Raw genomic sequence first — 11,778 nt, forward strand, 5'->3', positions numbered from 1 at the left:
ATTTAGAATTAGGCAAAACTAATCTTTCTAACAAAACGGTATTAACTAATTAGGAAACTGTAATTACCTTTTTATAAACAAAATTCAAAGCACAAGCATTGTAGGAATTGACCGCCACCCTCTCACATTATTATTCAATCATGTTGTCACTTTCAAACTAACCTTTCTCCACATCAAATAATAATAGTTAAGCCAGGCTTATGGTCAAATTATGAATATAATCATTCTACTATCATATTACAAATCATTCTACAACCATAAAATAATATTGTTATTATAAAATGGTAGTCAAAATTCTGTCAGACATATATTTAGATATTTAGTATAAGTTCAAATCGTATTATCTCATATTCACTTCAATATTGTATAAAATAAAAAGTACAAAATAATAAGCTTTTTGCTTTTTATCTTTTGTTTTGCTCAGTGGCGATGCTAATCTCTAGGCTGGCTATTGCCCGACTTTTTTCCTCTCCCATCAACCCTTTCTTTCTTATTTTCATTTACTACACATGTCTTTTCTCTTTTCAGTTTGCAAATCTATTTTGTGGGTATCTTTGTTATCTTTACAAGTTGTGACAGATAGATAATGGTGCTTATTGTTTACTAAAACTCCATCGGCCATCAATAGTTTTTCTTAAAAAATGGGTAGCTCTTTGTCAATTTCTTAATCTGTTTATGTTTTGAGAGTATTTTAGAATAATAAATGATTTCAAGTGTCGATTTAGACCCGTGTTGTCTTAAGTTTTATATGTTTTTTGTTTGCTTTTCCATTGTTTAATAAGTCTTTAGTTTTAAAAGTTTTTGTCAGCTCTTGTAGCATATTTTTTAGTCTTGCTTATGCATGTAATCTTAGTTTTATAGGTGATTTTAGGGATGATTTTATTGTCATCCTTTCTAGTTTCATGAATACTTGATTCTTTTGTCGGTTTTTGCTCACTGCTTTAGACTGTCCGGGGCTGATTTCCTTATCACATTAAGTGCTTGCAATCACTCTAGATATGTTATGCTTAAGTTGTAATAAAGCCAATTATCAATGTGTCATAATGTTCTATTGATGTTGAGTTTAAAACCTTTATTGTATTGATGGAGCTTGTCATTTATCATCTACAACGAGTGTTTTCTCCGAATTATATAGTTTCATTCATTGAATGAACTAATATATGTACCTATAAAAAATATGAATTAATCATATTACAAATATTTTTCTATTAAATATTGATTTACTCGATTTTTATTAAAATAATATAAAATATGTAAAGTAAAAAGGGAGATATCCACTTATATTGGTATAAAACTAATATGATTTTACACCCTTTTATAAATTTTTCTACTATTGGGCTTTTAACAATTAAACCATCATATTTCATATTTCATTCATATAAATCATACATGCTAAATTTAGAGTAATTTTTTAAAATATTTGTTTTATGTAAAAAGGTTTAAACTGTTAAATATAAAATTATATAGATAATATTGTAAATCAATATCATAGAGATATCGAAACTATTTGAAAATTTACATGAATGATAAGTATAAAATATTTTATTTAAATAATACAAGAAAAATCATTTACGAAAATAAAGTGGAAAATATTATTTATGAAAATGAAGCATTTTCTACAATCACTCATAGTATTTCATTGTATCAAACAACATCACCTGAAAAAATACCCAAAATTTTGCATAATAATTTCAGCGGAAAGAAATCGTTTTTAAATGATGCGACTCAATAATCTGGATGCATCGAAAATTTTAAAGCAATTTTTTTTCCTTTTTCCATATTTTCAAAATTTTATACCATAAAATACCAGTTTCTTAACAAAAACACTACAACAGCTCAAACCCTCTCTTCAACCGTTGGTTTAAAAGAAAAAGGTGGCACTGAATGCATATATGAAGATCCGAAAAAGGAAACAGTAATCTTAATGCCCAAAAGCTCAACTAAATCTAATAATAGGTCGGGTAGGGCTGATGCAGAATTTTGGTCCGCTTTCTAGGTTCAAATTGAATCTAATCCGAAAAATATATTTAAAATTTTGTCCAAGCTCGGCTCATATTAAAAATGCTAAACCCAAACTTGACTTAACCCAATCTGACTGTAATAATTTTTTTTATATTATTATTTTTATATAAAAACAAATTTTAATAAATATAATACATGAAGTGCACTAAAAATATTAAAATAAATGTTTCTTAACAAATTGAAAATATAAAAAAAAAGAAAGTATAGACATGTGATTTTGGTCGAACCTGGGCCAAAAAACTGTACCTGAGGCCCGACTTGTTTAAAAAACGGGTCTTAATTTATGTCCAATCTCACTTTTTAAGCCTATATATTTGTCAAAGCCCTCTCACTTTTTGAGCGGAACTTCAAGCCTGGGCAGGTGATTCGACCCATGATTAAGTGTAATCTAAGCTAAGTTTTCAGCTTTAACAAAAAAAAAAAAATTGATTAGGTTTCAAAAGCTAAAGGCTAATTTAAAATTGTTCCCATAGGCAGATTGAGGGTGTGCAAAAAAGTAGTGTTGTCATATACAATGGCGACACAAGTATTCTATAGTATAAAATTCCAAAAAAAAAAATTATTACATTTCATGCCATAGAGTCCCTACACATGACCTTATGAGATGAAGACACATCAACCAATCTTCACACACTCTTACGAAAGACAATGGCTTACGAATAGCCAAAGTCATGAAGGCTAAGTTTGGGTATAAAGGAGATATAAGTAACGTGTATGTATTTCATTTTCATTCGTTACTACTTTGTGATGTTTTGAGCCCTTCGTCTCTTTAAAAGAATGTTTATTGAGTTAATTATTGAAGAGCAGGCAAAACATGAACTCGTGTGCCCCAATAGTTTACCTTATTCTTGCATACCTTCCTCTCCCAATCTACCCTTTTATCTTCCAAGTGTAGTAACATTGCTTTTAAATCATACGGAGAATAAAAGAAGATTTTGTTGATATAAAATAAAAGAAATTCCATTTTTCTAAAAGAAATAAATGTAGATATTGAAATCATTAATCTATAATGCCTGGACTCTTATTTTGCCTTTAGATTGATGGCAGAATATTAGCGTTACCACTAACATTAATTTATGTCCCTAAATAACTTTTGGTGGTGCTGGTGGTGGAGATCTGCATGAGATTTGCACCCATTAAGGTTAAATGTATAGAAACAAAATAAAATGGTTTAATACTGGGGAGTTAGTTGCTTCAGAATTAAATCCAAACTGTAGTCTTCTTTCTTTCTTTCTTTCTTTTTTTTTTTTTTTCCATTTCATCATGTTTTGCAAACCATTCCTATTTACGTGATTATATTATATGCAAATATTTCTCCATCTTTCTTTATCAATACCTACGTTGATTGTCTTTGACTAGAGCTTAGGTTATGAGATTTTTTAATATATAAAATGAAAAATTAAATTTTATAATAAATAAATAAATTAAATTATTTAGTAAAATAAGTCCAATAATAAAAGAAGATGATGAAAAAAGTCAATGTACAAAGTTTTTTCGAAAAACAAATCAATTTTCATCCTATCTAAAATACTTTAAAATTATTTAATAAAATAGGTTGGACAACAAAAAGAGAGAAAACCGATACAAATTTTCCTCTAAAATAGCTGAAAACAAAAGTTTTTGGTGCCATCTAAAATATGACGTATTCTCAGTTTATTTAATCTATTTTGCTATATAATTTATAACTTAATTTATTTTTCAATAATTTTTTGTGATGTACCTTGTGAGAGATTTTTTCTCCTAAGTAACGTTTTAGATCTAAAAAAAAAAGTTTAATTTGATATTTTAACTTCACAGTATTTCTTAAATTAGCAAAAACTTAACTTAATTTAGTGTATCAATTTTTAACACATTTTTTTATAATTTGCTGACTAAATTTATTTGGTCTAATTTGATACCTAAACTTCACTTTTTTAAAAAAAATTTGGTATCCAAATTTTTGGTCCAATTTGATACTTAAATTTAACTATTTTTTTCCTTGTTTAATACTTAAACTATTTTTTGTCAATTTTGATACCTAAAATTGTCAAATGTTATACAAATAACCCTAAACACTAACAATTTAGTTATCAATAAGCGAACAAAAATAGTTAATGTAAGACTAATATGTGGCCGACGATATGGAATTTAATGACAAAAATAATTACAATTATTTAGAGTTTTTCTTGTTTTGCTAAACAATATGTTCAAATTTTACTTTTCATTGTGATTGAATTTAAAATTGCTTTGACTGTTAATAGCAAAAGGAGTTGCATGCTTAAAGCATGGCTTAATCTTTATAAAATCTTCGGTTCACAAAAATATCATTATATAGGGGAAAATTCATGTTCAAAAGTTATGTTTTGGACATCACGCTTCAGAAATAAACATTAAAAAGAAACAAGTGTTTTAAAAACTCAAAATAAATAAATAAAATTTTTATGTTAAATTAAAAATAAAATAAATTAATTCAGCTAAATATGATTGAACATTTAAAACACACTAAAAATAAATATGATGTCATTTATCATGTATTGATCCTATAATGATTATTTTGTTATCTCAAAAATTAACATTATTAATATATTCGAGTAATTTATATAGTGATTGGTGAACTTGGATATCAAATTGGACCAAAATATTTAGGAACCAAAATATGAAAAAGTGTTTTAAGTTCTCAAACTGAACTAAAAAAGAAGAAGCTTAAGATACTAAATTAAAATATATATATATATGCCAAGTTTAGATGAAAATGTTATATTATGTTAAATATGTAAAAATAATTATGAATATGACAAATTCAAATTTTATATTTTTTATTAAAACCTAATTAATGTATTCATTGTAGATCATGGATGTATCCAAAATTTCAAATTATGCCAACTAAATTATATAATAGTTAATGCAGAATTAGAAATTCTAATCCTACCTGCGAGAGGTTAATCTAATGTTCATAAGTCGAAGCCTTTTCAGGGTTCCACAATTTAAGGTAAAGTCCAAAATTGATTAATAAGACTGAATCGTTCACGTTTTAACAGTGTATATTTATATGTTTCATCCCATCCCATCCCATCCCATCCCACACTACCCCCAAGGGACTCAAATCAATAGCAAGTGAGAAACCATATGTAACATCTGCTGCCCCCTCTAAACCCATGCTTGCTGTATGTTCACTTGAAAATAATGGCCGACAAAAAGCACCTTTTGCCAACAGCCGTGCTAGTTTTCAATTGCCAACCCCCACCCTCTTCGTAACATTCTACCTGTAAAGGTTCCAGCAATTTAAAAATCAACCTACTATAGTAATCGGTTCACCTACAGAATGAATCCCAAAGAGAAAGGAACATACCGAGTCTACGATATCTTCACCAGCTCTCAGACCTCCAATTACATATATTAGTCCTTCAACAACAGCAGCAGCTGCATATCCCCTTGCCTGGTTAATTGGCTCTCCACTCATCCATGATCCCATACGTGGGTCATATATTTCAACACTTGGAACCATTTTAGTACCATCAAAACCACCAATAGCATATCTATCCAAGGAACATTCTTGTTAGGAAGATAGTGAAATCACTTCTACTCTGCTTTTACTGATAATTGAGGTCAATAACCCGGACAAGATTAAGTTATATCCACAACACGGCCATCGACTAAAGCAGTTCTAAAACTCACAACTGGAGCTAATAATATAATGACAACAAATAACCAAAAAAGAAAAAGCTTACAGTTTTTCATCCAGAACCACCAGTGAATGGCAGCCCCTCTTCGTGCTCATACTTGCAATTTTAGTCCATGAATGCTCTCTGGGATCAAATCTTTCTGCAGACCTGACATGTTGGAAATTTAAGTCAACTGTCAATGATCGCGGCCAGGGTGAATGAACAACAAATTAGTTTGTTACCATACAGCGGGTTTCATGAATGAAGCATGTGTGCATGTTTAAAGATAACAAACATATGCAGAAAACCAAAAAGGAAAATGACCTCATAACTTACTTCAGGTAATCATTCCCATCATATCCACCAGTGGCATAAATTGCGCCATTAAGTTCCACAGCAGCAAGAGCAAATCGCTGCAAAACCAAGTCCAGGTAAATTTTAACATTAATAACTTAAATATAAATATTTGATGCATGTTACAAAAGAGTTGCATAATTCAAATTTTAATGATGCTGAAAGCATCCATGATAGGACATATATGATAAATAAATAAAGACATAACAAGCATAAAATCCAAATAGAGGCAAAAACTCAAGAAAAGATGACTCCTCGCTTCTTTAAGTTACTTGAGTTTTAAACCAAATGTTAACCATATTACTCCTTTAAATGGGAGATAATAATAAGACATTAAGAGCATCCTTGTCCTGAAATTGAAAATTTAGTAGTTATTTGATATGCTTTCAGTTATTGCCTATTGGAAAGAAATCCTTCAAATAAATATCCGAGACCTCTCTCAACAGGGAAACTAGATAATCCATTTTCTCTACGCCAAGAAAATTAGAATACCAGATACTTTTACAATAACCAAAAGGAAATGTCAGGCACTACATTCACCTTTTGTAGCATTGAACGCGTGCTGATCCAACGTCCTAGAATTAAGTCAAGCATTTCAACGTCTGAAAAGCATTGAATCCCATTCCCACCACCAATGGCAAAGAGTTTGCCACCCAATGCAGCTCCAGCTAAGCTTCCCTTTTGCTCCTTTAGGGAAGGGCAGGGTGTCCACTGATCACTTGATGGGTTGTATGATTCAACTTGACAAAAACATAAAAGAAACGTGAGACTTAAAGAAAATTTCCTCAAAAGAAAAAATAAGACTTTAGGACAAGCTAATACCTGTATCATACCATGAATAACCATCACCACCACCAAAGACATAGAGCTCATCATTCAACTGTGCAGCTGAAGCATATGAACGCACAGAACTCATTGGCTGAACTGATTTTATCACATCGTCAGATGGGAAGTAAGAATCCAGTGTTGATAACCACAATTGGCCGTTGTATCCTCCCACTAAAAATATTGACTTAGTAGGATCCAATTGCAGCTCCTCAGCAGGTTCAATTTCCACTTCATTAACATGTTCTACAGAATGGCTGGACAAAGATTCCAACTTCCGGCAACGATCTTTTAGCTGTTGAATTTCCATTTCCGCTGCAATCTAAAAATCAAGATTATAAGTATTATCCACTGCATAGATTGGATTTAAACAAACAAACTCTGCATGCACAGTTTTCTGTTACTATTAGTCTATTGTAGATTCAGAGCACACATAATTTAGAAGGATGGAGAACCAAACATAAGGATAAAGGTCAAGAAAACTGCCATAAAGATCATAATTTTGGATCAATTTTACCATAATATTATTAACTGAAAGAAATGGAAAATCAGTGTTTCTATCAGTGGCAGTGAGATAAACAATCGTTTCACTGCAAATCTCTCATTTTGTCATTCATAGTATCAGATAAGAGTGACATTTTCTAGGTCATCAGCTTAATTAAGGATCTAGACATAATTTTTTTATCAGTTTCTCTAATATCACACTTTCTTCCATGTCCACACTCCAGAAAGGTCTTGTTGACTACTTGTAGAGTGTATATCTATGGCACACATCCAATTTAAAAAGAATACCTTATCTGCAACTACATGTATTCTATAATGTGCTTCGACATAATACAGTCAAGAAAAGTCTCAGTCCAATTGGATATAGATTCCAAGTGAAATTGTTCTGTTATTCTTAAATCCATCATTCTAGACTAGAGTATTATACATGATGTTATAGATAAACACCTAAAATAGCAGCAAAAACTAGAGTCAGAATATAATAAGCCCAGAATAATATTTTTAATGAAAAAGGTGTTCTTTCAGTTGTTTAATATCATACTATCAATATTGCCAGATGAAAAGAGACAAAAAGTGATCTGGTGATATTCGCACCAGTTTTTGCTCCATTTGACTCATCTTCCCACATTGTTCTGCTTTAAATGTCCTTAGCTCTTCCATCTCTTGGATCAACTAGAGAAAAAGAAAAATAAATGAGATCAGAACTTTTCCTTCCTTTTTTTCCCAATGAAAGAAATAGACCAAATCTACCCCTTCCTGCTTCTCTATTAATATATTTGAATAATAGAGCTTCCCAGTCACCTTAGATATAATGGATTGACAACCAGATGATGAACAAGCACCATCTTCCTTCCTCTGCGACAAATCTGTTTGCTCCCTTAACAAAACCCCATCTTCAATGTGTGCCTCTTTCATAACTGTGGAATCTTCCACATTATCCATCAAAGAAACATCTTGATCTTTACGTTTTTGAGCCAGTTCTTTCAGTTTAATTAGTATAAGATCTTTCTCTCCTTGTCCTGTAGTCTTTGGCTCTACATTAGTTTCCAGTGAATCAAAAGGAGCACAGTCAGTAGACTCTGATTTACTACTCGACTGACTAAAATGCTCAACCTCTGAAGCTGAGAGCTTCCATTCATCATCTGCTACTTTTATGTCATCAAAGAAAACATCTGTTTCCCATTTTCCATTTGTATGATTAGTTTGCTCCATCTCAGGAGCAAGTGGTCTAAACCCTTCATCTTCCTTTTTTGTGCCAGATGAAGGAAGAGGCAGGAAAATATTTCTCCACTTTGCCGTATTTTGAGGCATATAAGTGCTTGGAGAAACTGCTAATGATGCCAATAAGGACATTAAGTTATTCGTTTGAACATGGTCTAGCTCAAACCAGAAATGATTGCGGCAGTAGTAATTGTCTGAAATAATAGGTCTAAACTGTTCTTCAAGCAATGGTTGGCACTGCATTCGAACACGAATCTGGACCTTATTTCAGAAAAAAGAAAAAAAAATATCAGCAATAGATGAAAAAATAAAGTAAATAATAGATTAAACAGAAAGGAACTTTATAGCAAAAATACTTGTGCAGGATATTGTGTTTTCTCTGAACCGTCAGTTGTCCATCCATATGGATTAATGTTCATCTGACCATGGCTAGCAGCCTCAAAGATTCCATGTAGTTTTCGCTCACTGTAGTTGAACAGAAATAATGGTAATCCTGGATCAATGTTCCTCACATACGAAAAGTGTTGAGCAGGTAAGCCTGATAAAACAAAATCAAGAATTACCACGGCACTCAGAAAGTTTCTTTGAAAGAATGAAACGAAAAAAAAAAATCCATAAAAATAATCTGAGTGAACTTTCCTAACCAAAAAGGAACTCATTCAATAGGATTGAGAAGAAAAAATATGGTAACTCAAAAACAAGTGCTGGAAAAAAGGCAGCTGAAATGAAAATGACATACCAAAAAGCTGTTTGAAAAGACACTCTTTGTAGGTGGTGTTCTTGCACCCGAATATGACACCACCAAGTTGATTCTTCCTTAGATTTCTGGTAGCCACAACACAGTTGGCCGCATTTGGAGTTGGAGGGGCATTTCCATTAACTATGAAATTTTGTTGTTTCCTGCCCGCCACCATTCTGTGATCCATATGTGAATTAGAGAAGGTAAATCCTATATGATCACAGATTACAAAATATGTTCATATCAAACCTATGAAAACAATATGAACTTGATTATATCCTAATCCTATCGTCACTAGTGCAAAACAGTAAGCAAAGTTCACGATATAACCGTATTCTATAAATGCTGAGATCAGTAAATTCCTACTGATTAAAAGGATTAGACAATATAATAAACAGAAAAACCTCAAATAAACAGCCAAAATGAACTCAAGTAACGGTTTCTAATCAACATACAGGGAAAAAAATGTAAAACTTCTCAATTTTGCTGTAAGAGAGAACAACTAAATTCATTATGTAGTGTATTGTTGGAAATATAAGAAACACAAACACCTAAAAGGAAGCAGCCACAATGAATTCAAGAAACAACTTTCATTCACCGTAATAAAAAATCTAATAGGTATCTTGGAACTGACACAGAAACAACATCAAACTAATCATGCGATGTATTGTTTACAACATATGGAACACAAAAGCCTCGAGGAAACAAATTTTAATGGAAAAATTAATAGTAAAATTTCTCAAATTTAGATAGTTGCAAATTCATTAAGCGAATGACAAACCGCGACATTGATTATACTGCTGGCAATCTAAAATTGCAGTAAGCAGATATAGCAGTGTTAATAAACAAAACAATCAAAGACATTTTTTTAATATGAGCGATTAATAAACCCTAAAGATACATTTGGTGCATGGGATGATAGGGATTCTGAGAAACAGAATAAAGAGAAAGAAATTTAATATTTAAAATAAATTCAAAAGAAACAGAATCCAGTGAATGCAGAAGAAAGGGGAAGCGATAAAGAAAAATGAAAGAACCACCACCGATTCAAGAAAGCAAAAAGAAGAGGAAATTCATGTTGAAAACCAAGCCGATAAATCCAAAACATAAGACACATTCAAAGAAGCTTTGAAGCAAAAAGGAGAGAGATAATCGTACAGTGGATGTAGTTTGGTTTGCAGCCAGCAATACAGAAAAGGGCAAAGACTTGGTGGAGAAGAAAAGAGAAGGGTGGTGATATTTGTGGCTTGTTCGCTCGCTCAGTCAGTGAGTGAGATGAAGCGCGAAAATGGAAACAACAAAATGGCAGTTCTTATATGTGCTGTCAATTGCATCAAACGAAATGGGCATTGGTGATTGGCCAGCGTTAACCTTCGCGTTTGAGAGTAATTGAAATGAATAGAATAATGTGGAAGCATCTAGAAAAGTTGCTATTGATATTATTAATTAGTTTTAAAACAAAAATTTATTATTTATAGTATATTATTTTTAAATATATATTTGTGTTTTTAATTTGTGCTAAAGGTGATTATATTCAAAATGAAGTGATATTTGAGTTTTAGAGCAAGGGGAGCACCATGGAGATCTCTCAGAATCGAATAATATCACATAATGTGTGAGGTTATACTACATGGGCATTTGTTGTACCCACATACAATTCGACCTATTGATGAGGCACTTCCTCGTTTCATTCCTCTCAATAAAGACCTTCTTATGAACTTGTCAAGGGGTAAATAATGCATTCTTTTTGTGAAATTATTATGATCTGTTATGTCGTAAATTGTCTAACTTATTGTGTTTGCTTGAAACAAAGGCTATGACGGGGATGGGGAAGCATTTAGAGAGTAGATTACACTTTAGTTGTAGGTTACGAATCTTCTTTGGCACGAAGGTTCTTTTCAGGTTGACATTCTTTCTTTTTCAAACCAAGTTATTCATTGTCGTATACGAGAGGGTAATATGGAGTGGGTTTCCTCATTTATGTACATTTAATTTAATTCGGATGCTAAGAACCGTTTCTTGAAGGCTATGGCACAGTAGGGGTCGACTTTATAGTCTGTATGGCTAGTTTTAAGGGATTTAAATGACATTGTATTGTTGGAACAATGGAGGGGGTGCCACAAATTGTCTTGATCGAATGATTCGATTTCGGCACCGTTGGAGTTCCTGTAATTTCATGGATGCCGGTTGTTCTAGTTCATCTTTTATTAGGTACGGATGGTTCATGACCAAGTGGTGTTACAAGAAAGATTAGATCGTGTTCTTCTTAATGTTAAAATTGTCAATACTTTCCCGAAGTTATTGTGCTTAACTTGCCCCAATCGTATTCTGATCATCACCCTGTTCTTCTAAATATGATGAATAATTGTATACCACCTAAAGATTTTCAGCCTTTGCTTGGCTGACAAATCCTGGGTTTCCTTTGATATTCACATGATGTTAGAATGCTTACCCCACATTGTTGGGTTGAGT

The 11,778-nt window shown here is 31.9% G+C and overlaps 1 protein-coding gene across 2 annotated transcripts; it reads right to left on the minus strand.

Annotated features, from left to right (window-relative positions):
• Positions 1 to 4,984: 4,984 nt before the first annotated feature.
• LOC108450414 (uncharacterized) lies at positions 4,985 to 10,729 on the minus strand. 2 transcript variants are annotated; one of them, XM_017748026.2, is made up of 11 exons: positions 10,465 to 10,729; positions 9,307 to 9,516; positions 8,924 to 9,105; positions 8,148 to 8,828; positions 7,941 to 8,018; positions 6,840 to 7,164; positions 6,558 to 6,757; positions 6,000 to 6,076; positions 5,730 to 5,831; positions 5,351 to 5,537; positions 4,985 to 5,264 (listed from the first exon to the last, which is right to left on the minus strand). In XM_017748026.2, exons 2-11 carry the CDS (start codon positions 9,491 to 9,493, stop codon positions 5,172 to 5,174), a joined length of 2,112 nt encoding a protein of 703 aa, XP_017603515.1. In that variant the 5' UTR covers positions 9,494 to 9,516; positions 10,465 to 10,729; the 3' UTR covers positions 4,985 to 5,171. The 2 variants fall into 2 exon arrangements, with proteins under 2 accessions (XP_017603515.1, XP_017603516.1); XM_017748027.2 differs by having other exon boundaries at positions 9,307 to 9,482; positions 10,465 to 10,724.
• Between the last annotated feature and the right edge of the window lie 1,049 nt (positions 10,730 to 11,778).

This window comes from Gossypium arboreum, chromosome 9 (genome assembly GCF_025698485.1).
Source record: "Gossypium arboreum isolate Shixiya-1 chromosome 9, ASM2569848v2, whole genome shotgun sequence".
NCBI lineage: Eukaryota > Viridiplantae > Streptophyta > Magnoliopsida > Malvales > Malvaceae > Gossypium > Gossypium arboreum.

What these genes read in the sequence shown, in the direction of transcription:
- LOC108450414 (XM_017748026.2), bottom strand. Translation starts at nt 9,493, where the DNA reads ATGGATCACAGAATGGTGGCGGGCAGGAAACAACAAAATTTCATAGTT. An exon ending in TCTTTTCAAACAGCTTTTTG is followed by an intron (nt 9,106 to 9,306) that starts GTATGTCATTTT and finishes TTGTTTTATCAG; the next exon opens with GCTTACCTGCTCAACACTTT. An exon ending in TTATTCATGGTATGATACAG is followed by an intron (nt 6,758 to 6,839) that starts GTATTAGCTTGT and finishes GTTTTTGTCAAG; the next exon opens with TTGAATCATACAACCCATCA.